Below are 27376 nucleotides of genomic sequence, written 5' to 3' on the forward strand. Positions count from 1 at the left end.
TGGTAGTCCAGACCAGAGTGATAATAGTAGAGGTTATGAGACGTTAGAGAGATCTCTGTTTGACTCATTTGCTGACTTTTGGTTTATGAAATGCAAAGGTCATCAAAGATTAATTTGGAAAGTATGGGAAACTGTGAGTGCTGTCTGAAATATAAAATACCTTTAGATAGCTTGCTTAAGAAATTGAGGTAGGATTGGGGTATTTCAACAGTTCAAAAAATATTTTGACGTCTTCATCAGTTGTTTCTTCAACTCTCCTATGTGCCAGGATCTGAGGATACAATGAAAGTGTGATAAGAGTGATATAGGAGCACCCCCAAGTTCACCTAACCTGTTGGTAGGGGAGGATCAAGGGAAGGGCTTCTTGGAAGAGATGTCATTTAAACTGATAGATACTTGAGGGATAAATAGGAGTTTGCAACATATAGAGGAAGGCAAAGAGTATTCCAGGCAGGGATGACAGCAACGGGAAAGGCCTGGAAGTGAGAGCATGGCTTAAAGCAAGAGAGAGTTTGGTATGGCCAATGTGTAAACATGGAGGGGAGAGGTATTTGATGAAGACGGAGAGGTTGGGATGGACACTGTGGATTGGGCTAATGAGGTAGGAGTAAAAATGGTGAAAAGGATTTGAAATAGGGAAGTGAACTGATCAAAATGTTTTAGAAGGATTATACTGTGGAAGATAGATTTAAAGGATGACAAGGCAAGTTAGGAAGCATCATCATTAGTAGTAGTGGATTGAAGATGGAAAGAGGCAGACGGATGTGAGAGGTGTTTCAGAGGTAACTCTGCAGGACTTTGCTGATGGCTTGAGTATGGTGATGAGAGAGGAAGGAATGAAGAAAAGCTCCCAGGAGAGCCTCAGATTTATCTGCCCCAGAACTGCCCTAGAAATAATTTTTGATGATCATTTTCAATGATTTTTGGCATATAACTTGGAAGAAGTTCAAATAATTCCAAGACCTTACTATTTTAAAAATACCTTCCATTTATTTATGAGTGAGTTTTCTCAGTGTTGATGTCTACTGGAATGAAAAACAGGAATCAAATTATGCCCAACTCTATCTCATTCTAACAATAACTATTTTTTCACAGATACATGAAGTAATTTGGAAAAATAAAACCTCCTACATTAATCTCATTCAGAGATTAATCATCATTCAGATGCACAAAATTTTATTTTTATGTTTAGTAATTTATTTAAACTTACATTTTGCTCATTTGTGAACTAATAAGTATTGTGATGATAATTCAATCCAGAAGACATTTTTAAACATGGTCTTATGATCATTGGAAATTTTAAAAATATATATTTTGATATCTAGACATTTGTTTCAGAGAGGTATATGGTGTGATCAATATAATGAGTAGAAAAATTTATTATATTAGGATAATATTCTAAGGGGAAATGAAATGGAAATAAAAATTTAAGGAGAAAAACAAACAATGTAAAGTTTCCAACTGTTGAAGAAAAACTTCTTTATTTTTCAAATGGATGATGGTGGGTATCAAAACACTATGATAATTAAATTCCAGTGCATAAATTTGGTCACTGTAACTATTTAATTAAAATTCTGTTAGGCTGCAAATTATATCATTTAAAACTATTTATTCTTATGGGACAAATGTAATACATCAACTTACATGTATTGTGAGGTTGTTGGGATATTTTTGTTCACATATGCCCTAAAATAGTTTTTTAAGGTTTGAGCATTGGTGGTATAAAGAGTATGTGTCGAGCAAGAAAAGAAGAGATTGTGAGGGTAGAACCTTAAAAACCACCTGATTTAAAGAAGGTCACAGGAAGAGGAGGAGGTCATAGACTGGGAAAAGTAAGCAGATAGATTAGGGGAAATATGGGAGGTATGGTGCAAGGGAAGAAATAATTTCAGAAGGGCAGAGTGGTCAACAGTATCTAGTACTTCTGAGACATCCAGTTGGATGAAGAACTGAAACATATCCATAAGGTTTCATTACAAGGAGATGATTTCAGTCATCTTGAAAGCAGTAAGGAAAGTAGCAGAAGCCCAACTCCAGATGATTTGAATCCCTCTCTTCGTGCTGATATTTATAAAATGGTGTTTTCATGAGTTCTTTCCATTAAATCCTTTGCTTCTTTGCCTTTTAGCTCAAGTCAAGTTAAATATGGGTTATGTGCTCTCCTACTCCCACCCCCAGAACAAAGACTTTTTTACTTATCTGCATATCATACTATGTTATTAACACCACACGGTCATATGAATTACATAGTGTAGGAAACAATATGCATGCTTATGTAGGTAATGTTTCTAGCAAAACTTTTATTTTAAAGTACCATTAAGAATCAAGTTTGGGGGCCGGCCCTGTGGCTTGGTGGTTAAGTGCGCGCGCTGCGATGCTGGCAGCCCGGGTTCGGATCCCGGGTGCGCATTGAGGCACCACTTCTCTGTCCATCCTGGGGCCGAGTCCCACATACAGCAACTAGAAGGGTGTGCAGCTATGACATACAACTATCTACTGGGGCTTTGGGGGCAAAAAATAAAATAAATAAAATCTTTAAAAAAAAAAAAGAATCAAGTTTGGGGGCCGGCCCCGTGGCTTAGCAGTTAAGTGCGCGCGCTCCGCTGCTGGTGGCCGGGAGTTCGGATCCCGGGCATGCACCGCCGCACCCCTTCTCCGGCCATGCTGAGGCCGCGTCCCACATACAGCAACTAGAGGGATGTGCACCTATGACATACAACTATCTACTGGGGCTTTGGGGGAAAAAAAATAAATAAATAAAATCTTTAAAAAAAAGAATCAAGTTTGTTAGGAAATAAATAGGACTACCAGATTTAGAGACAAGATACATTGTAGATAAGTCAGTTACCAGATCCTACACCATAAAATGACCAGTGTATAAAAACAAACAGTGCTAACCATGGAAGTTTTAAGAAGTGATGGAGTGCTGAAGAATTTAGCATTTACTCTGAACTTTTAATTTTATGTATTTCTCCATTTTGAATTTGAAAAATTTTTTAGACAGTAATGCTGAGATTTGCACATGAAATTACAGGTTCAACAGAAGGATGTCTCTAGCCATGACTCTCTTCCCTTTCTTTGTTTTGTTACCGACTTCCTGAAAGGTCACCAATGAAGTGGGGCTTGTGTGTGTGTGTGTGTGTGTGTGAGAGGAAGATCAGCCCTGAGCCTAACATCCATGCCAATCCTTCTTGGTTTTTTTTTTGCTGAGGAAGACTGGCCCTGGGCTAACATCTGTGCCCATCTTCCTCCACTTTATATGGGACACCGCCACAGCATGGCCTGACGAGCGGTGCATCGCTGTGCGCCTGGGATCCGAACCCTGGCCGCCAGCAGCGGAGCGTGCACACTTAACTGCTATACTACGGGGCCGGCCCTGAAATGGGGCTTTTGCCTACAACCCTATTGATGAAAATTGCAAGTATACCCTGGCCTAAATCCAGAGAGTTGAGAAACAAAAAAGGACTTCAATTTTAGAAAAAAATATGGTTAGACAACCAATAAATACATAAAAAAATAAAAGACTTCTTCTTTATACCTACAGGCTGTTGTCTGCCGTTCTGAGAGTTTCAGAAGTTGAATCTCGAGCGATAAGAGCAGATCTCACTCATCTACTAAGCCCTCAAATGGGCAAAGATATTGTTTGGTTTCTAAAACGCTGGGCAAAGACTTATCTCCTGGTGAATGAGAAACTGTATGATCAGGTCAGAATGTAAACTGTTTAACTTCATTTGGATTTATGATGATGGCAATTATAGAAATGAGAACATTTTTCTTGGTGATTTTCTCATCAGAACGTAACTAAGACTTGAACGTTTTCCGCATTGAAAGAACTGTATGAATGGCATGCTATTTTAATAACTTTTCTTAGAGCACATCATTTGATTCAGCTTATTTTAACCAATATTAAGTTACAGATTACTATTTGGGAATGGATTAATTTATGTTGTTTGTTTTTGATGTAAATAACATGTTAGTGTGTTAATAATATGAGAGTAATTAAAGCTAACAGGAAAATCACAGTGGAAAACATAAGTGGATTGAGGATGTCTCTTTTGGACTTACGGAAATGAATACATTTATAAAATTGATGTGAAGTAAACGGTACTTCAGATTTAGATGCTAATTTCAGTTTTATTTTTCTATGCATCAACTGATCTTTCTTTCTGACCTTCAAAAATTTTTCCCTCTTAAGATAAGTCTGCCCTTCAGTACAGCATTTGGAGCAGATACAGAGGGTTCTCAGTGGATTATTGGCTACCTCTTACAAAAAGTCATCAGTAACCTCTCAGTATGGAGTAGTGAGCAGGACCTTGCAAATGATACTGTACAGCTCCTTGTCACTTTGGTGGAAAGAAGAGAAAGGTAAGCTGATTCTAAGAGGCAGACTGTGTGTGTGTGTGTGTGTGTGTGTGTGTGTGTGTGTTACAGTTGAGGATTGCGTTGACTGTTCAAGGATTTGGCATCAAAGAATCTTATGAGTAACATATATATTTAATTTCGTAATTTATAGTTTTAAAAACACTTTAATATAGAATAGTCTCATTTGATTTTTCAGGTATCCTATTAGTATTATCCCATTTTAAAGATGAGAAAAACTGATAATTTAGTAATTAATAATTAATTTAATTTAATTTTGCAAAGTGAAATTGTTAATGCTTTCTGCAACAAATTCTGAAAATGTTTTCATTTTTCTTACTACACAGGAATATGATTGTTATTATTGTTATTGTTGTCATTGGCTACTATTTATGGAATTCTTACAATTTACTAGGGACTATTCCAAGCATTTCATATATAGTATCTCATTTAATCATTACATCAGTCTCAGCCATGAGATTTAGGGCTGTTATTACTGTTGTTATCTCTATTTTACAGATCAAGAAACTGATAATTAAGAGAGATTAAATAAATTTTACATTGTCAAACGACTAATAGGATTTGAACACAAGCTTCTGTGACTCCAAAGTCTATACCAAATTGTACTGTACTTTAAAAATTAATTAAACCCAGTTACCTTCCATTTTTGTTTACTTAGTATGCATCCAATGTAAGTAATATATCTTATGTTTTGTTATTTCTGCCTGTAGGGCAAACTTAGTAATTCAGTGTGAAAACTGGTGGAACTTAGCCAAGCAGTTTGCAAGCCGAAGCCCACCTCTGAATTTCTTGTCCAGTCCCGTGCAGAGAACACTGATGAAGGCTCTTGTTTTAGGAGGTTTTGCACATATGGACACAGAAACCAAACAGCAGTATTGGACTGAGGTAACAGTTCCCCTTATTTTGATTGCACTCTCTTCATTAACCCGGTAGTTGTTTTAGCTATGTGTTGCCATAAAATAGTCTGTGGGGACATAAACATTTCAGTCATAGCTTTTCTGATATTTTTCCCTCCCAATGAATAGGTTGAAGCTTATATTTTACAACTATCATCTTATGATTTATCTATATCTGCTCTGATGACATTGAAATTATCAAGTGTTCCGAGGTTTAGGCACATTTTTCTGCAACCCAAATTAGAGCCTGAACTGGTATATTAATTCTTCATTAGGAATCAGTGAAATCTTGGGCCGGCCTCGTGGCTTAGCGGTTAAGTGCTCGCGCTCCACTACTGGTGGCCTGGATTCTGATTCCAGGCATGCACTGACGCACCGCTTCTCCGGCCATGCTGAGGCCGAGTCCCACATACGGCAACTAGAAGGATGTGCAACTATGACGTACAACTATCTACTGGGGCTTTGGGGGAAAAATAAAAAAAGGAGGAGGATTGGCAATAGATGTTAGCTCAGAGCCGGTCTTCCTTAGCAAAAGGAGGAGGATTAGCATGGATGTTAGCTCAGGGCTGATCTTCCTCACAAAAAAAAAAAAAAGAATGAGTGAAATTTTCCCTTATCTTGAACAAGGAGATGCATATTAGCCATTGTATTAGTTTGCTAGGGCTGCTGTAATAGCAGAAAGTTATCGTCTTGCAGTTCTATAGGCTAGAAGTCTGAGATCAAGGTGTTGGTAGGGTTGGTTCGTTTTTAAGGGCATGAGGGAGAATCTGTTCCGGGCCTCTCCCCAAGCTTCTGGTGGTTTGCTGGCAATCTGGCATTCCTTAGCTTGTAGAAGCATCACCCTGATCTCTGCCTTCATCTTCACATGACATTCTCCATGTGTGCATGTCTGTGTCCAAATTTCCCCTATTTGTAAGGACACCCACCCGTCATACTGGATTCGGAACTCATCCTGATGACCTTATCTTAATTTAACTAATTACATCTGAGACAACCCTATTTCCAAATAAGCCCATGTGCTGAGTTTTACTGGGAGTTGGGCTTCAACATATCAATTTTGGGGGACATATTCAACCCATAACAACCCCCATGGACACATTGCCTTAAATAATAAGCTTTAAATCAAGAACCAAGAGTCACCAGTATATGTAGGTTGCCAGCCTGTAATCCTTGTGACTAGAGTACTCTTGATGTCTGAGAAGGGGCACAGTAACAGAAGTAAGCAGTTGTCTGTGACTTTAGAACCAGAAGGAAAACCAGGCTGACCATGTATTTATAGTTTAAATAATTGTATTATCATATGTATAGCTTTAAATAGAATTATCTTCATAATTTACTCTTATACTCAGGGCAGGACTGATCATCTGAAGTTATGTTCTATGCCAAGAGGAATTGGAAAGGAAAAAATCAGGCGAGAACTTTGTGTTGTTCTTGATTTTATAGGAAGGAGGTTGGCCAGCTGCAGCCCACAAACCAAATCTGGCCTGCTCTGTTTTGTATGAAATAAAGTTTTATTGAAACACAGTCATGCTCAAACATTTACATCTTGTTTCTGCACTATAATGCAGTTGTAATTGAGTAGTTGGGCCAGAGATGGTGTGTCCTACAAAGTCTAAAATATTTACCCTCTGGTCCTTTATAGAAAAAAGTTTGCTAATCCTTACTGTGGAGGCTTAATTTTTTTTTAGCTAATCAGTTGGAAAGAGATGAGGATAGTAGCAGAATTCTGTGAATGGCATTGAGGAAGTCGTATTCTGTGCTTTGTGTTATTTCTTTTTCTTTTCTTTTTTTTTTTTTTAATTTTTTATTTATTTATTTTTCTCCCAAAGCCCCAGCAGATAGTTGCATGTCATGGCTGCACATCCTTCCAGCCGCTGCATGTGGGACACGGCCCCAGCATGGCCAGAGAAGCGGTGCCTCGGCGTGCGCCCGGGATCCGAACCCGGGCCTTCAGCAGCGGAGTGCGAGCACTTAACCGCTAAGCCACGGGGCCAGCCCTCTTTTTCTTTTTTGAACCTAAATTACTTAAGGAAGTGAGATGATGGCATGCATTTATGTGCTTTTCCATAAATAATAATTTTCTTTTTTTTCCCTAGTTTTATTGAGATGTAATTGACATACATCACTGTAGAAGTTTAAGGTGCACAGCATGATAGTTTGACTTATATATATATTATGAAATGACTACCACAATAAGTTAGCATCTATCATCTCATATAGATGCAATGAAAAGAAAAAGCAAAAAAAGTTTTTTCCTTGTGTTAATAACAACTTTCATATGCATCATCCAGCAGTGTTAAATATAGTCATCATGTTGTACATGACATCCCTAGTACTTATTTATCTTATAACTGGAAGTTTGTACCTTTTGACTACCTTCCTCCAATTCCCTCTCCCCCCACCTCCTTCTTCTGGTAACCACAAGTCTTTTTCTATGACTTTGTTTTTGTGTTTTGTTGTTTTTAGATTCCACATATAGGTGAGATCACACAGTATTTGTCTTTCTCTCTCTGACTTACTTCACTTAGCATAATGCCCTCAAAGTTTATCTATGTTGTCACAAATGGCAGGATTTCCTCATTTTTTTTTTTATGGCTGAATAATATTCCATTGTGTGTATATATACACCACAACTTCTTTATCCATTCATCTGTCGATGGGCATGTTTCCATGTCATGGCTGCTGTAAATGTTAAATAACAAAAATTCAACTGAGTAAATTTAAAGATCAAATTGGCTTTATTAAATGATTCATGAATTGGGCAGCATCCCATCTAGCAAATAGAGAGCTCTCTTGAGCTGCAGAAAAGGAAAGGTTTTTAAAGGGAGCAGAAAAAAGGAAATTATTAGTGTAGAATGCATTGTTTTCGGCAAGGTTGCCTTCCTAAGGAAAACGGAAGGGGTCTCTCAGTGGATTATCTCACTGGTGCTGACCAGGAAATTCCAGGTTGGATGGTTAAAGGTCACATTCAAGGGAAGGTTGAAATTGCAGTTAGGTTAGGTAGTAAGTTTTGGTGGAGCTTAGCAAAAGTGACTCCATTTGGGGCCTGTTGACTCCTTTTCTGTTTATTTATTCATCCATTCTTTATTTTGTTGAGTTAATAACATTATATAAATTTCAGGTGTACATCATTATATTTCTATTTCTGTGTACATTGTCTCCTTTTTAACAAAATAATGCTGCTGTGAACACGGTGGGGCGGATATCTTTTCAATTTAATGTTTTTGTCTCCTTTGGATATATTCCTAGATGTGGAATTGCTGGATCATATGGTAGTTCTGTTTTTAATTTTTTGAGGATCCTCCATACGGTTTTCCATAGTGGCTGTATTAGTTTACATTCCCTCCAACAGTGCACAAGGGTTCCCTTTTCTCCACCTCCTTGCCAGTATTTATCTCTTGTGTTTTTGATGATCGTACATTCTAACAGGTCTGAAATAGTATCTTATTGTGGTTTTAATTTGCATTTCCCCACTGACTAGTGACGTTGAGCATCTTTTCATGTACTATGTGTTATTTCTTTATGTATGCCAGAAGTTATGGTGACCCTCAAAATGGACAATGTAATGTGTGGTTCAGATATTCTTTGTTTTCTGTGCTTTTTCTGCCTCCAACAATTAGAAATGTTTTGGGGAGACTGCCTGGTGGCGTAGCGGTTAAGTTCACACGTTCTGCTTCGGCGGCCCGGGGGTCACTGGTTCAGATCCTGGGCACGGACCTACTCACTGCTCATCAAGCCGTGCTGAGGTGGCGTCCCACATAGAAGAACTAAAAGGACCTACAACTAGGATATACAACTGTGTACTGGGGCTTTGGGGAGAAAAAAGAAAAAGAGGAAGACTGGCAACAGATGTTAGCTCAGGACCAGTCTTCCTCAAAAAAAACAAACACAAAGAAATGTTTTGGAAAGTGAATATTTATCCAAGTTGAGGAAATAAAGTTGAAGAAATAAATAAAGCATGTGAATCAAACTTTTAGAAAATTTATGCTTTATTTTTGTAGGTTCTTCAGCCACTTCAGCAGCGGTTCTTAAGAGTGATAAATCAAGAAAACTTTCAGCAGATGTGTCAGCAAGAGGAAGTCAAACAGGAAATCACTGCCACACTGGAGGCCCTTTGCGGCATTGCTGAGGCTACCCAGATTGACAACGTAGCAATCCTGTTTAATTTTTTAATGGATTTCCTTACCAATTGCATTGGATTGATGGAAGTTTATAAAAATACCCCAGAGACTGTCAATCTCATAATAGAAGTTTTTGTTGAAGTTGCACATAAACAGATATGCTATCTTGGAGAGGTAAGCACTTTCTGATTTTATCCTATCAAGATTAAAACTTAAAGTGGGGCTGGCCTGGTGGCACAGTGGTTAAGTTCGTGCACTCTGCTTTGGCAGCCCAGGGTTTGCAGATTTGGATCCTGGGTGCGGACCTACGCACCACTCATCAAGCCATGCTGTAGCGGCGTCCCATATAAAGTAGAGGAAGATGGGCACAGATGTTAGCCCAGGGCCAATCTTCCTCAGCAAAAAGAGGAGGATTGGCAACAGATGTTAGCTCAGGGCTAATCTTCCTCACCAAAAAAGCCCCGAAAAATGTGTTAATAATAGTAATTTCTTTGGCTTGATGTGTTATTCAATTAAACTCATTCAAACGAGGAATATGATAAAACGAATGGATTCTGGTAGAAAATTTTAACCAGTTTCTGTGATAGAACCCTAAGGCTTAAAATTTTAAATGGCAATTTGTGTCTTTGCTTTGTAAATCAGTTGAATGTTTAGACACACTAAATTCTCTTATATTCAGTAAGCAAAGATAGTATTTTTGTCCCATTAAATTACACTAGTTCTCCTCATCCTAGGTTTTGCTCTTCACAGGTTCATTTACCTGCGGTCCAGCTGCAGTTCTAAATATTAAATGGAAAATTCCAGAAATGAGCAATAAATTTTAAATTGCACGCTGTTCTGAGTAGCATGATGAAATCTCACAACTTCCCACCCCATTCTGCCCTGTGTAGCCTAGGACGTGAATCATCCCTTTGTCCAGTATATCCACTCTGTATATGCCATCCACCCATTAGTCACTTAGTAGCCATTTTGGTTATCAGTCGACTGTCATCAGATCAACTGGCTCCTTATTGCGTCGATTGCATTAGAGGGCTGTCAATGGTTTCGGGCATCCACTGGGGGTCTTGGAATGTATCTTCCTTGGATAAGGGGGAGACTATTGTATTTAGAAAGCTGTTTTAAAACAGCCTTAAAGGAATGTATTTGTATTTGTTAGCAGATTAGTATAAATCTTATTCTAAACCATTTAATATAGGGTCCTGATTTGTAATTTTTTTTTGTTAGAGCAAAGAAACCTGCTCAAAAGTAAGGTTATATTTTATCAATATATAAATATAGTCACCGATGCATTACTGAGTGGGCAGGCCAGTGCCATTTATTCTAACATTTAAGACCACTGTTTTGTACTTTGTGCTTTTGCAAATAAAACAATTTTAAATCTTAAAATAATAAATGTTATACAGGAAGTTGAACAGGATAAGTAAAGCAATTCTGTTGCCAAAATCTTATCATCTTCCTGATATGTATTATCAAATGAACAAAAAAATTGGATGTCAAATTTTATTGTTAGAAAACTGCTATTTTAAACATATCTGTAATCTTTTTCCTTTTTGTTAATGTTTTAGTATACTTTAAAGCAAATAGAGCTACTATTGGAATTCAGAGTAAATTTATTAGGTTATATTTTTAAATTTCTTTAATATTTATATTTGTTTCCCAGCTAGGTTCTGCCTAGTAGCATAATTTATGCATGCTTTCTTACAGTCCAAAGCTATGAACTTGTATGAAGCTTGCCTTACTTTGTTGCAAGTATATTCTAAGAATAATTTAGGACGGCAAAGAATAGATGTTACAGCGGAGGAAGAGCAATACCAAGACCTGCTTCTCATTATGGAACTTCTTACTAACCTCCTATCAAAAGAATTCATAGATTTCAGTGATACAGGTAAGGTGTCATGTGATGGTTTTTAAACTTTGTTATTGTTGTTTTTATTAAAGCAAAGGAATGTTTTCATTAAGTGGAATACCATGAGAACGTTCAGTTTACAAAATACAGTCATGCTTCACTTAATGACTGGGGTGCATTCTGAGAAATGCATCATTAGGCAATTTCATCATTGTGCGAACACTATAGAGTATACTTACACAAACCTAGATGGTATAGCCTATACACACCTAGGCTATATGATACTAACCTTTTAGGACCACTGTCATGTTTGCGGTCCGTTGTTGACTGAAACGTCATTGTGCAGCCCATGACTGTAGATGAAAGTCGATCTCTTTGATTGAAGTGAGAGTGGCACCACTAGCCCTTCTGCTTGGCTTTCCTGTTATAAGAATGATAGTAATAATGTCTTCAGTTAATTCGGTTCTTACTAAATGCCAAGCACTGTGTATCACAACAGCACAAAGTAGGTACCATTGTTACGCTAATTTTATAGATGAGGAAACAGGCACAGAGCTGTTATGTCATTTGCCCGCAGGTAGATAGTAAGTTGCAGGACTGGGATTCACATCCCAGCATTTGACTTCAGAGGCCAGTCTCTTCAGAGTTATGCTTTATTGACTATAATCATTCCTCAGTATCCTCTGAAGTGGCCACCCCAGAAAACCCTAGCCCTTTCCAGAGTCCAGCTTTGGAACTCTTATTGGGGTGGGAAACACTAACTCTGGAGCTGACAAGCCACACTTGAAGACCTAACCTGGTGGCTCACCAACAGCATGATGTTGGAGACATCAATTAGACTTTCTGTGCCTTTACTAACTGTGAAAATGAGTATGATAATAAATGCCTTTCAAACTGTTTCAAGCATTAGCTATAAAGTATCTCTGGTGCTTAGCATTGTGCCTGGCAAGCAATAGGTAAAAGATAGCTGTTATTATAGGCAAGAACTTTATCAGTAACTGAAACCTCATTTATCTGTTTATTTTTCCTTCACCTGCCTCTTACCCTACTGCCAACTTTGCCTTAAAACAAAAGGGATCTTGTTTTCTAAGAGAAAAACGAATCCTATCTAGCAGCTTCTTTCATGTGTTGTGCAGATATTTGTGGTAGTGGACTCTTTTGACTTCTTCCTTCTAAGATACTCTTTCTAATTTGGATGCTGTAACATTACACTTTACTCATTACTCCCAATACTTGAGATTGTTTTTTCTCTGTTTCCTTTATTGGTTCATTTTCCTTATTCACTGAACAATGTCTTTTTTCAGTGTCTGCCCTGTCCTAGGTACCATCAGCTTCACAGTCTAGAAGGTTTACTCTCCTTCACAGTTAACTAGGGGTACCTAGGGAAAATGGTTTGAAAAGCACTGCCCTGCACTTTCTCTCAGGGAATTCTTTCTATACCAAAGCCTCAGCTGCTGCCCTTTTTCTAGGCCCAGCTGCTTACCCAAGTGTCATTTTCATGTTTTCTGATTCCTTCAGGTTGTTACTTCTTAATCCAGAAGTTCTTAACCTTTTCTAGATCAGAGGTGCCTTTAAAATCTGAAGTAGTTACTGAGCCTTTCCCTTGAAAATTATGTTATACCAACCCCACAGAGTTTCACATACTGTATTAGTTGATTTGTGGACTCTTGGGAACTCTTCGAAAGACTTTCCAGGGGTGTGAGGACCCAGGTTGAGAGTCCTGTACCTTGAGGAATCTGACTCAAAGTTAAGAACTAATATTGAAAGGGATGGAAGAGCTATTAAAGGCATTGGGGGGGAAAAAGCCCTTTCAGTCTCCCAGGTTTATGGCACAAATTGCACTTCCTCCTGCCTGCCATTCTAAGAACAAATTGTAGAACAAACAATAAAGGTAAACAGTTGAGAGGGAGGTCTTCAAAATAAAAAAAGCAAAAAAATTAAAATCATAATAAAACAGTAAGAAAAGAAATTGAGACTAAAATGCTCAGGATTGAAAGTACAAAATAAGGGGAAAAAGAATAAAATGAGGGTAGGTAGGGTTGAAATTTAGAAGAAAGAAAAATGAAGACAATTAAAATAGAAAATGATAAACAGCATTGGCTGATAAAATCGATGATATAGAGGAAGATAATATTTTTAAGTAATTATTTTAAAATAAAGATATGAGATAAAAATAGAAAATATTTTGTTTTTTTTTTGTTTTGTTTTTGGTGAGGAAGATCAGCCCTGAGCTGACATCTGTTGCCAATCCTCCTCTTTTTGCTGAGGAAGACTGGCCCTGGGCTAACATCTGTGCCCATCTTCCTCTACTTTATATGCGACATCGCCACAGCATGGCTTGACAAGTGGCGCATTGGTGCGTGCCCGGGATCCGAACCTGCAAACCCCGGGCCACTGCAATAGAGTGCGCGCGCTTAACCACTATGCCACCAGGCTGGCCCCAAAAATATTTTGAATATTATGAAATAAAATTAACATACTAGGTGAGATATTTAAAGCATAACTGGAAATGGGCTTCTGCGCTATGTTCGTGAATCCTTCGCAGAGCTCGTGACTAGAGAGCTGAGTCAGTCCCAAGCGTTCAAGCCGGGCCAGCCTTTACAGGGCCCGAGAGCCCTGGCTTGTTAGGAGAGAGACCCAGCAGCTGTGGCTGAGCTCAAAGACTAGCCTCCTGCAGCTCCAGAGCAGGCCCGGGCTGCCTACTGAGTGGAATCCATGTTCCCCAGTGCCCGGCTTTGGAAAATGAAATTCTTCCAACTAGAACTGAGACTCCTGGGGAGAAGTTCAGAATTAGGCTGAAAAAGTGCTTTTTAAGTAGAAATGCTTTTTTTTTTTTTTTTACCCCATTTTACATTTTTTTGTTGTTGTTATGAAAGTAATATGTTCTTAGAAAAAATTTTAAATACAAAGACAGAAAAATCACCCATACATTGACATAATCCAGAATCAAACTATAAATTGCATTTTAGAAATTTCTCTTTTGGTTATTTTGTACAATTTTCTTTGTGATAACACTCAAATATAAGTTTTATTCTGCCTTTTTCATTAATGTATTGTTAGTCTTTCCCTTGTCATTAAAATTTTTCGTGACTTTTTGATGGCTGCATGATATACCACATTTTGGACTTTAACCTGTTTCCCTAATATTGGACATCTGGAATGTTTACAATTTTGTTGTTATAAATAGTGATGCAGTGGTCACTTCTGTGGATGAATCTCTGAATTTCTGATTCTGTCCTTTGTATATACAATGCTCAAAAGGCTCTTAATATATTGCTTTTGAGGGTAACTATCACACTATATCCTTACCAACATTTAAATGTTATCATTTAAAAGTCATTTTTAATTTAATGCATCAGAAGTAGTATCTTTAAAAAATTTAAAAATTTGCATTGCCTGAGTAATGCTTAGAATGAACTGTTTTTCATTGGGTTTGTGGTTTTGTTAGATGTTTGTTTATAGATTTTGCTCACTTATCTATTTAGGTCTTAGGATTCTTATTAATTTATATGCATTCTTTATAGATTAAAGATAACCCTTTGTCATGTTGGTAGCTTTTTTTTTAACTACTTTCTTTTTTATGTAACATTTTAATTTCTATATTTTCACCCATTCTTTTTCAGCTTAGAAAAATTCCACACACCTACATGATAAAATAAATATTACTGTGGAAATTATTTAACTCATAGTACATGTTTCAGTGGAGTAGATTTTACTTTTTAAAGCATTGATTAAGCATTAGTTTTACTTTCATCGTTATAGAATAGTAATGTAAACACAGAGTATCTGTAATAATGTAGAAACACAGAATATCTGCTTCAAGTCTCAGAGACCCTAAAAAATAAAATACAAAGGATGACCCAGGGCAAGACTTACCAGATGTCTTTATTATCCACTCATAGATTTATTTTGGCTTAGGAGTTTGAGTCTATTTTCACTTTCCTGAGGGTAGAATATATGCAACTTTGTAGGTTTATTGATGTTACAACTATAAGATTGCATTTTTATTTTAATAGATGAAGTGTTTAGAGGACATGAGCCGGGGCAAGCGGCAAACAGATCTGTGTCAGCAGCTGATGTTGTTTTATATGGAGTAAACCTAATTCTGCCCTTGATGTCGCAAGATCTTTTGAAGGTAATTGAAGAAAGTGAATGTGAACCTTAAAACTCTAGATGCTCAAAGTTTAAAGATAGTTAAGACAGAAATATACCTCTGATTTAATTAGGGAGGTTTAAGTATCTGCTTACCTGTTAAGTACACATGAAAATAAAACTTTTCCTTGCTATTACATGTTATTCACACTCTGCATGTACACGTAGTTCAGTACACAGGCCCTCGCTTAATACTGCCCCAGAGTCCTTTGTTTACTGATACATTAGTGATGGAAAAAACCTAGTTCTTTTAGAAACTGAGTTCTAATGTTAGCAGTTTTGATTCACTCGTAATTTGTCATTAAGCAAATAAAGTAAGTTATATGCTTAGGTGTATTCCACTGATACTTTTTGAGGTTAGAAAATTCTCAGGTTGAGGGATTGAGCAATGGAAGGCATTTTCTAAGCTACTTCATGTAGAAAAGGGATGGTAAGAAACCAAGACTAATATAGTTTTTAAATTTTTATACATTCTGACCACGTAATGCCTTGGTTTCACCAGTCAGTATTGAGGGTGTGGTGGTGATGAGGCTGCCCTTTCTTCTTTCCCTAAATACCATAGGGGAGGGGAGTCTCTTTTCATGAGTTGTCATAGGGGGATAAGGGTGGGGACAAAGACAAGGACGGAGAGGAAGAGGGAGGAGTGTGTGTGTGTCTGTCTGTGCATGTCCATGCATGCACTCCCGTACACATCTGTGTATGCATGCACAGATAGAGTGGGAGAGGAAAAGAGAGGTAGTAGGAGGGAAGAAAGGAGAGATTGAGAAGCGTTTGGAAGTTGAGTATAAGAGTAAGAGTGCTGTTAGGTTCCCACATAGCAGGATGTGACCACGTGCTTCTCTCCTTAAGAATGTCTCTACTGGAAAGGATTCTGATGATGCATGAGCTAGGTATTCATGCAGCAGCCAGTAGCATGGGGAAGTTTAGTAAACTGTTGATTCGCTTTTAGGGTTTTTGGTTTGGGGTTTTTTTTAATTGACTAAACCATTAAACATTTAGATGTGCATTTTCTTAAGTGAGGTTAAACTGTAGATTACCTACTTTTTACCTCAGTTCTCCATGACTGTCCAACCAGAGAACGTATTTTGGAAGTGTGAAGGACTGAATACTCTGTTCTGTGCATAATCTTAACAATTTGTATTACATTCTTGTATTTTTCCAACATGCCTGAATGCAAATAAACACATTTACAAAAGGTTTTTATTGATAGGTCATTTAATAATTTGAGATTTGGCTGCTTTTTCAAAGTAAACGCAGAATATCTGGAATTGGCTTTAGCTTTTATTAACTGTCCAAAAGATAATTGTTTCTCCTATGTATTACTTTCATGTTAGTTGCTAAAATATTCCCTTTATTGTAACTTATATTTACATTTAATTAGGTCTTCATGTTTTCTATATCTTGTATGTGTTTTGAAGAAATCATTATACTTAGAAGCTTGTCAGTTATTTGTTTTATTGCACTAAGGAAAGCAGAAATTAGATACCATTAGGCATCTAAATATTTAATATTTCTCTTTCAGTTTCCAACCCTTTGTAATCAGTACTACAAATTAATCACATTTATCTGTGAGATTTTTCCTGAAAAAATACCACAGCTTCCTGAAGATCTTTTTAAAAGTCTGATGTACTCTCTAGAACTAGGAATGACATCATATCCTTTAAATGAACATCTTTATTACTTGTCACTTGGGGGGAAAGATCTTACCTGAAGAAAAGTTTTTAAAATTTGTATTTTTATTTTTTCTTTTGTGGTTCACTTTTCTTTCTTAAAAAAGTAGTCATCTCTATAATCGCCCTAATTCTGTATTTCTTTCATTATTTTGCTTCATCTTGTCCTCCTTTCACAGATCCCAGCAGCATTTGGCCCCTGGTCCCAAAATCACTCTTTCATTAAGTGCCCTGGTAATGTCATACACTGTTGCTGAGTCTCTGATCTTAGCGGCCTGAGAGGAGAGAATAATATGGCTTTTTATCAGATGTATGTATTATAATCAGAAACACATTAGAAATCTCCAGTCCCAGACCCCAGACACTTATGGATCCTCTTAAAAACACTGGAAATCTTTTTTCATATAACTCAGTGAAAACATATTGCACACTAGTATAGTCACTTATCTGTGTTCATTTCTAGAAAGAGTCATCCATTTGATAATAGCTGTAATTTTTTTATGTGTCATAAGTCAGGTATCTCTACTCTGGTTTGTTCTTTGACCTTCATGATCAGAATGAGTTCAGAGGTTTGCCAGCTTTGCCTGGAAGCTTTGACACCATTAGCTGAACAGTGTGCAAAAGCACAAGAAACAGATTCACCACTTTTTCTAGCAACACGGCACTTTCTTAAGGTAAGGTGTTTGGGTGGCATGTCATGAAATCGTCTGTTTTGATAAGGACAGTCAGTGCACATAAAGCTTCCTTCAAATGAGGAAATGCTTTCATAGAGGAGGAAATAATTACTTTCTGTTTACTGTGTTTTCTGGAGGTCAACTTCCTGGACACACTTTTCTCCACTTGTATTTTGTGTTCTTAAAAATTTATGTGGTAAATATAACGGGGAATTTGATAATTTGATTATTTTGTATACCAGAGCAAGTAATAACATCTGTATATTATCCTATTTTTTAAAACTCTTTTCTTTTATTTTCAGATTTGTTTAACAAATAATACAAACTATTACCCCTCTCTTTTTCTTTTTTGGAATGGGGTGGGGCTGTAGGATTATATGATCATCATCTGTCTTTATTTAGAGGTTTTATTATGTACTTTCAGCTGGTTTTTGATATGCTGGTTTTGCAAAAGCACAACACAGAGATGACCACTGCGGCTGGAGAAGCTTTCTACACATTGGTGTGCTTGCATCAGGTACCGCATGCGTGTCTCTTCCTGGGACTCTTCTCGTTCCATTTAGCAAGGACATTGTTTAGACGTAATGGGCCATTGATACTTGGAATTCTTAGAGGATCTGTGACTCATTTCTTTAGTTCTCTTTCATTGAGGCTGTATTTCTTCACTTCCTCAGTAGCTCTAACTTTATATTTTGTGTTTATTTGACAAGCTATATGTCAGTTAATAGCATTTATTTTCCCTTCTGCACCGTTATGAACCATCCTTTGCATTGATCACTGCCCTAAAGCTTGTCCTTGAACAACTGTACTAGGAACCAAGAAACAGACATGAAAGAATAATGGAGACATGGTTTCTGTCCTTGAGGAACTCACAGTTTTATAAGTGAAACGGGATGAATGAGACTGGGGACCCAGAGGAATCTTCCTCAGAAAGCCTGGAAAACAACAGTGTATTACTTCATATTACATTGTGGAAAACAGTGTAATTTTTTTTTGAGCTTTTAGACTCTGAAGCACTCACTGATTGGGGGGTAATATAACAGAAGAAAAGTTATGCTAGCTCACCTGTCTCCCTTCCATACTCCAGTAGAGGAGGGGCTCATCATGTGTGTGAAAAGACTCGTATTGGATCATCAGCTGCTTGTTTCCCAGTCCACCAGCTGCCCTGATGCCCATGCACATGTCCATGCCCAGCATTATCAAGTGATTGGCTAGAGAAGCTTTGGCTTTTTCTTTTAAGTATAGAGGCCATAGCCTTTGCTGTGGCTGGTACTCAGGGTTTGATTTTATTTCCCTTTTTAAAAAAGATAGGATTTTGATGAGGTCTTCAATACTTCTTAAAGACTCCCTTCCAACAGACTTCCTGTACTGTCTGCACCCCATGCTGGAGGTGCTGGGGGACTTCATTTCTTGCTGTCTGCTATAGATATCACTTTCTGCAGATAGTGCCCATCTCAGGTGGTGGCATTTCTCTGTCATTTGAGTTCCTTGTTGCTTACTAGGGAGATAGGCTTCTTGTCCCCACATATGTAAGCCATTACATTCTGATTGCCTTTTTAAAAAACATATTTACTCATTGTAGAAAAGAGAGCAGGGACTTGGGATTGGCTAGTATATCTTGCTGGTCTGGTCCCAGAGGCACTACTGTTTCTTGTGAACAGGGAAATGATTTGAGTTGGTACTTGTCCCCTGTGAGTAGGCCTGTCCCCTTAGGGGATAAGGCAGTTAGGGCAGCCACCCTGGCTCCATGCTTATGGGTGGGGGCGTGGGGTGTTGTGCCTTACTACTCTTTTCCAAATTTCATTAACATTTGGTTTCACCATTTTGGTCTATCGTGACAGCCCAAGAAGCTAATGAAAAATAGTAACAGACCAGCTTTTTTTCAAGAAAGCTTATTGTGGAAAGCTGCCCTGCTTGAGTTTCTCTTAACCCCACACTCACTCCTCTGTATAAGGCTTTATCATGGAGGGCATTAAAAGCAGAAAAACTGCACATAGACGCATGCGCCCCCTATTCCTGTGTTTATTAAGCTCCTTCTCCTACCTTTTCTCCAAGAGCCACCAGGTTTGGAGCTACGTTTGCACATTCAGAGTGTTCTGCTTCCACTTTGAGAAAGGGCTGAAATACACGCCTCCCACTATGCCATCTTCTTCCAAATGACTCCTGTCTGTATTTGTGGGGATCTGCTGTCCTCAGAACTATGTTGACGAGGTCTATATAAACCTCTGGGAAGCTGTTGAAAGTCAGGTTGCAGACTTAGGTTATGTATAAAATGCAAAATAAATATAAATAATGTGCTTTGAAAACACAGAAGAGGCAACACAACAAAATTGGTAGTCACATGGGCTCTGGAGCCAAATGGCCTGGATTCTTGCTTTTTAAAGGCAATGTGATCTTGGACATATTACATAATCTCACTGTATGTAAGAATTTCTATCTGTAAAACAGGAATATAAACAATACCTACTGCATAGGATTGCTATAAAAAGTGAGTTTTTAATGTAAAAGATTGGAACTGTACCTAGAATATAGTGAACTTTGAATAAATAACTATTAAAAAGAGCTGTTAGACCCTGCTTTTTAGAATCCCACAATCCAGTAACTGATACGATCTACTTGTGTGATATTTGAGGAAGATAAGTGTTCTTATGTATACTTTGTCTCTTCAATAGGCTGAATATTCTGAATTGGTTGAAACATTACTGTCAAGTCAACAAGACCCAGTTATTTATCAGAGATTAGCAGATGCCTTCAATAAGCTCACTGCAAGCAGCACTCCTCCCACGCTGGATCGGAAGCAGAAGGTGGCCTTCCTAAAGAGTTTAGAAGAATTTATGGCAAATGTTGGTGGTCTCCTTTGTGTAAAATAAACAACAAAACTTTGTGCTTAATTAGATCCTTTCTGCAAAGTGCACTGAATTGCTATAAGTTGACTTGAGTCTTGTCCTGTTCTTCAGTTCTTTGGCCATTTTGGATTTTGGAGATCCTGAATGCTTGATGTGTAATGCCGTGAAACAGGAGAGGTCAACTTTGAATCAGCTTCTGCTGTTAGGTGTTAGCCACAATTTGTCAGATATGTCTTGTAGATTTTGAACGGTGATGTAAAATTTTCAAAACGAAATTCCATATATGTGCAAACAGATATGGGCACCATGGAATACATATTCAGTGCCTTTTCCCCCTTTATCAAAACATTAGGTGGCTAGCCAAAGTTTAGAATTTTTGTTACTAAATATTAGATGGATATATGTTTGGCAGTGTTTCTCAAAACAATGTCCGTAGATCACCTGCATCACTTGAGGAGCTGGTTGAAAAGGTGGATTCTTGGGCCCACGTGTAGAACCTCAGAATCAGAGTTTCTTTTTGCTGGACCTTGGATTCTTCATTTTAATAAGCTCCTCCCCTCTGCCACCCCAAAAGTTTTGAATCAATGCAAAAGACATTGAAAACTCTTAAGAGGTCTTGTGCTTTCAGACTTTTCCTCCCTTTGGTGATTAGGTTTGTACTTCATCGGGAAGGAAGAAACACCAGGTGTTTGTTGGCTTCTTTTTAGCACATGCTCTCACTCTCTTTCTTTTTTGTAACATCAACCTGGTGTTGCAGGTTTCATGTAATAGAGGTCTCTAATCATACTCCGATGCCTGAAACGTGTATATTTTTGTTCCATAACAAGAACTTTAGGAACTGTAGCCATTTCATTGCCTTAATTTTAAAAAGAAAATACAAAAAGGAACAGATTTGTTTTAAGAAATCAAATCTTGATGCTTCAGAGTTGGTTTAGGGTGTTAGCTGCTATGAACCTGGTGCCCTTTTGATCGTGTATTTATGTTGGTTTATGAGTGAAATGAAAGGCTCATTCACGTGTAGTCTGACTTTTTCAGTATGTTTCTATCTAGCAACGTAGCCCATGACTAATAATCTACTCTGAATGGTTTGCTTAAGCAATAACTGTTTTAAAGGATGTGAATTATTGATTCATACAGACTATTATACATTGGGGCATTAGGGGCAATAATTATGTTAGAGTGGGTATTATCTTCATTTCACAGGAGTCACGTAAATTTAAGAGATTAAAAAATTCACTTTAGATCCTCTAGTTTGATTTTTCTAATCAAGATTTTTGTACTGCTGCCATACTCCCCTTAATTCTGTCTGCCATCTTAAATTATGGAAATAAAAGCTAATTTATAAATCACAGGCATATAAAACGGCCCACTGCAATGTCAAAATCACACAGCACAGTGACAGAGGACTCTGGTGCAGACGCACTCTGAAATTGTGCTTCTGAGCGGTAGGCTTTCTCCTTCTGCTGTGTTCTTAACACCTATATGCTAAACTGTCCTTCAAATGTAGTGTTAATATCTGAATTGCATATAGTATACATACCTTCACATATGCTGTGCAAAACTTTGTATAACACTGTGCTATTAACAGTTATAGTTAACAAAACTGGAACATCTAAATTACATCCAGCCTGTGCGTGTCATGTTAGACACAAGTGAATGCAGAGCCTAGAGCCGTGACTTTTTGAGGAACATTTCTCTTAATTTGATCACCATTGAGTAACAACTGAGGTGGAGCAAAAACATCTTAAAAGACAGCTAGGGAAAAACTAACATTACTCTTCATGAAATATAGATATTGTTGTATTTTTAAAAATACTTTGAACAGTGCATTTATTTTTAGATTTTTTTTTTCCCTTAAAGAACTTGAAGTCATAGACAGCAGTAGTCACTTTGTTTTGCATTGTTCTTGATGTTTTATATTTCCCAGCTCCATCACATTTTCTCAGTAGTTGTGAGCGATGCATATCTGTGTGTAATAAGTGTAGCCCCTGTGCCAAAGGGCGCTGAAACATGCAACTGACTGGATAGGTCCACTGGCCATGGCAAATCTATAATCAAGTCTTTATTAAAAATAAAGATGAGTGGGAGAGGAGTGCCTTGGTAAATAAAAAGGCATCTGTATTTAATAAATTTTATCTAGACAGAAGTGTATTTGCTAAATTTGCCCAGATGCTATTATAATACTGCAATTTCATTAGATCACTTTTAATTAAAACAAGAGTTACTTCAGATTGGACCAAATAATACTTAAGGTATCACCAGAATGTCGATTAGTGGCAAACTGGAAAAAAAAAGCCACCACCGTTTTTTAGGTAATGGGGATGCCACTTAATTGCAACAGCTAGACTCTTTTCAGGGTGTTTGTGTAATGTTTTCCTGATTGGATGTATGTTTAGTTTGGGTCTTCTTTTGTTGTATTCAGTTTTGTCTTTAGCTATGTTTGTTGGCGTTTCATTTTGGGTTTTTTTTTTAATGCTCTTGGCCCAGTGGGTGTCAAGAACACTGGCTTAATTCTAGTAAATTGATTTTTACTATTAGAACTGACTATTAAGTTGTCAAAAGAATTTTAAAAACAAAAACATTATTTGTGCCCCTTTTTTATATATGTTAAAGGGACAGTGTGGAGTATTTGATATTTTAGAATTTTGTGTTTTATAAAATTTCCATTGTTCATATATAGTATCCTTTAACCTCTAGTTTTCAATTCATTCTTTGTTTGATTTTATTTTCCTTGGCCCATTTGTTTCCCAAGGCACAATCTCTATGGAGTCCCAAGGCACAGTCACTAAGGACTTTGTACTTTCACAATTTGTATTCATGTAACAGCACATGTAACTATATTCTTACAGCTCTGTTAAAAGCATTGGTTTGCTTTTATGGTCCTTCTGGATGGGTGGCTGCCTGGATAGTTAAACTACTTGACAGTATTTAACAGTGTCCTTTTTAACACAGTTAATTTGAGTCTTTCTGCCTTGCTGTCTCTTAATCCGTTGGAAGACAGTGGCATGTTAACATCACTGCATTGAGTTTTTGTTTGGTGTAAAGTGTGACATTTTATGTAAAAAAAACTTTGCAATTTTTTTCAAACTAATTTTCAGAATTTAGTCTTATTTCATTGTAAATCATGTATCTAATTATGTTATAGTACTCTGTTCAGCTGAGATGATTACTGCTTTTTTTTTCACGGTTTTTATTTCAAAACCAAGCATCTCTATAATTTCCCCCTAGTCAGCATTATTTAACACTCCCCTTACTGTCTTTGATTGAACTTTCTCTTTTACCAAAAATGTCAAGTCTTTGTATTTCTAATATCACCATATTTCCCATTTCTGTTAATACTTGTATGAACCCCTCAAGTATTGAAGGGAACTAGCTGTCAGTTTCAAAGATTTCAAGTTTGAGTGTCCTAGTATACACTGCTGATTGAATCCTTAAAATACTATTTTTGTCTATTATAATTTTACTTCTTTCTGTTTGCCACCTCTGTCATTAGAGGTGGTTGTCATTAGACCTTAAAAGTTAGCTGTCTCTGGCAGATAATTATTCGTTCCTAAATAAAATATTAACCATTAAAGCAGAAGGAACCTCAATACTTCTTAGGGTTTTTTTTTAAACCCTTAGATGTGAGTTTTTCACATTATAATTTTCTGTAAATTCTACAAAACAACATAGCTTGATTTGAGAATATAATAATGTTTTAAATTATTTTAAAATGTAAGTGGGTATTCTCTAACTTGGTAACTATGTTCTGAAAACACTGCATTTAAGAATTCTTTAAAAATTGATTTTCTAAAATTAAATAATGTCCAAATTGGGGTATATTGCTGAGCTCAAATTGATTTGAAGTGCCATGGTTCAAGCTGAATTTTAAACATTTTAGTTTAAATATGAGAAATGTGAAGTATTCCTGATTGATTATAATGAGAACCTATGACATATTTAGCCAAAGAATATATTTGGTTCAGGTAAAGATATAAGCTTAGTAATGGGCATCCACTGTGTTCTAAAGAGGATGGATGAAGTGATCTGTTTGTGGCCTCTGGCTTTCTCTGTAAGTCTTTGTTAAGATCGAAAGATTCTAAGGTAGCTTCCGTGGTGACTGAAGTGTAGCTTGCACTAATGTGAGTCTTAGGACTCCTGAGGCTTATACCGCAAACCATCGTGATGCACCTCACCCACTCTGGTTTGCTGTTCACCTCTTCCCAGGCCTTCCCAGCAGTGGAGAGGTTTTATTTTTTCTTTTTCAGACTATATTCTTAAGCCTCTTAGCTATTAGGAGCTGTCAGATATGTACTAATAGCTAATTTTCCTAGCCTGAAATTACATACTGCATCTGCACTATGTACCTATTGGGGATCTGACCTCAAGTGTGTTCTGAGCCCAGGTTTCCTAGTGTGGTGTCTTTTACCACATAAAATTATGACAAATTGCAAATATTGGTATTGTGATTTGGTTCTCTGTACAAAGAAAAAAGCTCCATGCAGTGAGTTTGTGGTTTAATGGTCACAAAATGTTAGCACTGCTACCATTCAGCACGTGTAAAATTTTTTAAATTTATAAAAATTAAAATTTTAAACTTACACTAAGACTTTTCAGTTTTTTAAGAGACCCAGGGACGAGTGTACTGTTTAAAGATTTACTTCTATTAACATTACTAATGAAGGTATAAAGTTGCATTTAATTTTTCAAAAGATGCTACAGTACGATTTTAGGAAATGAGTTAAGGCTATGTATTAAGCCAGTTACAAGCTGAATATCAAATTGATAAAATTTTATTTGTATTTTTTAAATCCATAAATTGGAGTTAAAATGTGTCTTTTCACTAAATATTTTTATTACATTTTTGTTTTGACCATGTGTGATTTGTTCACGGGTGTTTAGCTAGACTATTTTATGAAACTTGTTGAAATGGTGCTAGTTCTTTTACCATCATAGGATAATTGACACTGGGGACATTACATAGTCATAAAATAATTTTAAGTAAAAAATGTGATGACATATCTATGTAGATAAAATAAAAACATTACCTTCTGGGAGAACACCCAACCCTAATAGACTATCCAGGATTCACAAAGAAAATTCAGAGTTTTGTTTATATTCTCTAATATTGAGCACATTTATTTTTATCTCAGCTCACAGTGTTAGAAACAATTTCAGAGTTATTAGTTAAATCATTGGATTTGGGGCATATTTGTAGTAAATATTTTTAGTAGTTGGGGTCATTCTTTTTGGCCTTTCAGGGAAAGTGGAAAATTACCATTCTGCTCTGTGTCAGACAGACTTTCACCCTTTACCTACCTTAAATCTTGTAAACTTATGCAGTGAAAAGTGGAAATTTTTAAGAAAAAAATGCGTTTTGAAAATATATTTATTTTAAACTTGATTTTGCTTTGAATATTCATTGATTTATAATGGTATTTCTTAGGTTATATTGAGATTTGATTCCACTCCAAGGATGGATAAAGAAAAATTGGGTTATTTAAGAGGACTAAGTAGAGTGTGTGTTGAGTTTTTGTTTCTCCTTTTATTATTAAGGGTGGGACCTTAGGCTCAGGCTAATCATCTGTCATTTGAGAGAGCCATTGATGATTTTAAAGGTCCCAAATATAAAAATCTGGTATTGTTTTTTAAAAGACATCTTTAAAATAATGGTACTCTCTAAATACAGTTGGCTTATATTGAGTAGTTTAATGAATGATGCCTTCAGTGCGTTGATTAGATTATGAAACATTTTTGGTTTTTAGGCATAGGAACCCAGATTGGGTCTCGTGCATTCTTTGTAATCTCAAATGGCAGTGCAGTTTGACTTTCTTTTAAAACTAAGTGGAAGCAAAGGGCATATTCAGTGAAAACAATGAGAAAATCTTTTGCTTAGAAATTCCATAAAGTACTAATGGCAGCATACTGTCTGAGTTGTAGGGCATAAATCAACTTCCTACTGAGCTCTTTCCATGTACGTTGTTTTTAACCTCTAGCGTGCGAGTGAACTGAGGTCAGGCACTGATGCTTTCCAGAGTTGATAAATGAAAACACCGAAGCAAAGAGAGCTTACATAGGGATGTGCTAAGTATTTTTATTCCCATAGTAGTTAGCAGTTTTGTTCTTAAGTTTTGAGAGTGTTCACTTCTGATTGCTTTGCCAGGTTAGTCCTCAAATATTCCTTTTATTAAGCCCACAATTTTAGGCTGCCAGTATTCATTTGTACACCTGCTTATAACTGCACTGCCCTGGATGGTTCTTTATGAGGACTGAGCTGGCAAAGCTCTTTAAACTGGTAGAGTACAGGGTAGAGGCAGAGAGACCTAGATTCAATTCCTAACTCAGCTACTTAGGGTTTACATTAATTTCCACAGGTCTATCATCTATTTCATAGGACGATAAATGTTGTTAATTCTTCCCAAAGAAAAAATTTAGAACACAGTAATGGATAAAATATAAGAGTAGCTACTCAGTAAATTCTATTAGATTTAAAGATTATTTCAAAGAACACATTTTGCTCCATTAGTTAATGTGTCCTAACACAAAGTCTAATACCCGATAGTCATTAATTATTTTTCAATACAGTGGTATCTTCACATCAGTACAGTGTGACCTTACAGCCCTAGCCATACCACCATGGTGGTACTGTGATAGAGTTCGCCATATTATTTGCTGTATCTTCCTTTTTAAACGAGAAAATTGATCTAAGTCAGTTGTTTGGGTTTCTGCTGAATATGCTGTTATTCCTACAACAAGAAACTCCTAACAGTGATTTCCAAAGTGAGTTTCATGCATCGCTAATTCTTCATAAT

The 27376-nt window shown here is 36.9% G+C and overlaps 1 protein-coding gene across 4 annotated transcripts in view; it reads left to right on the forward strand.

Annotated features, from left to right (window-relative positions):
* Positions 1–25968, forward strand: part of XPO4 (exportin 4) — a 132856-nt gene extending 106888 nt beyond the window's left edge. For 3 of the 4 annotated variants that reach the window (XR_015553506.1, XR_015553507.1, XR_015553508.1), the window contains exons 14-21: positions 3545–3704; positions 4196–4365; positions 5091–5265; positions 9278–9571; positions 11102–11282; positions 15260–15378; positions 16918–17739; positions 18164–18252. Coding sequence is in view for 1 of the 4 variants with exons in the window: in XM_004435249.2 (XP_004435306.1) it covers positions 3545–3704; positions 4196–4365; positions 5091–5265; positions 9278–9571; positions 11102–11282; positions 15260–15378; positions 16918–17048; positions 17622–17739; positions 18164–18256; positions 20412–20609 (1639 nt within the window). In the remaining 3 variants the exon portion in view is untranslated. Of the gene's footprint in view, positions 1–3544; positions 3705–4195; positions 4366–5090; positions 5266–9277; positions 9572–11101; positions 11283–15259; positions 15379–16917; positions 17740–18163; positions 18257–20411 lie in introns of those variants that run through there. The other variant, XM_004435249.2, reaches the window with a different exon arrangement.
* The last annotated feature ends 1408 nt before the right edge of the window (positions 25969–27376 follow it).

This window comes from Ceratotherium simum, chromosome 10 (genome assembly GCF_057802395.1).
Source record: "Ceratotherium simum simum isolate JZ-2026a chromosome 10, ASM5780239v1, whole genome shotgun sequence".
Classification (NCBI taxonomy): domain Eukaryota; kingdom Metazoa; phylum Chordata; class Mammalia; order Perissodactyla; family Rhinocerotidae; genus Ceratotherium; species Ceratotherium simum.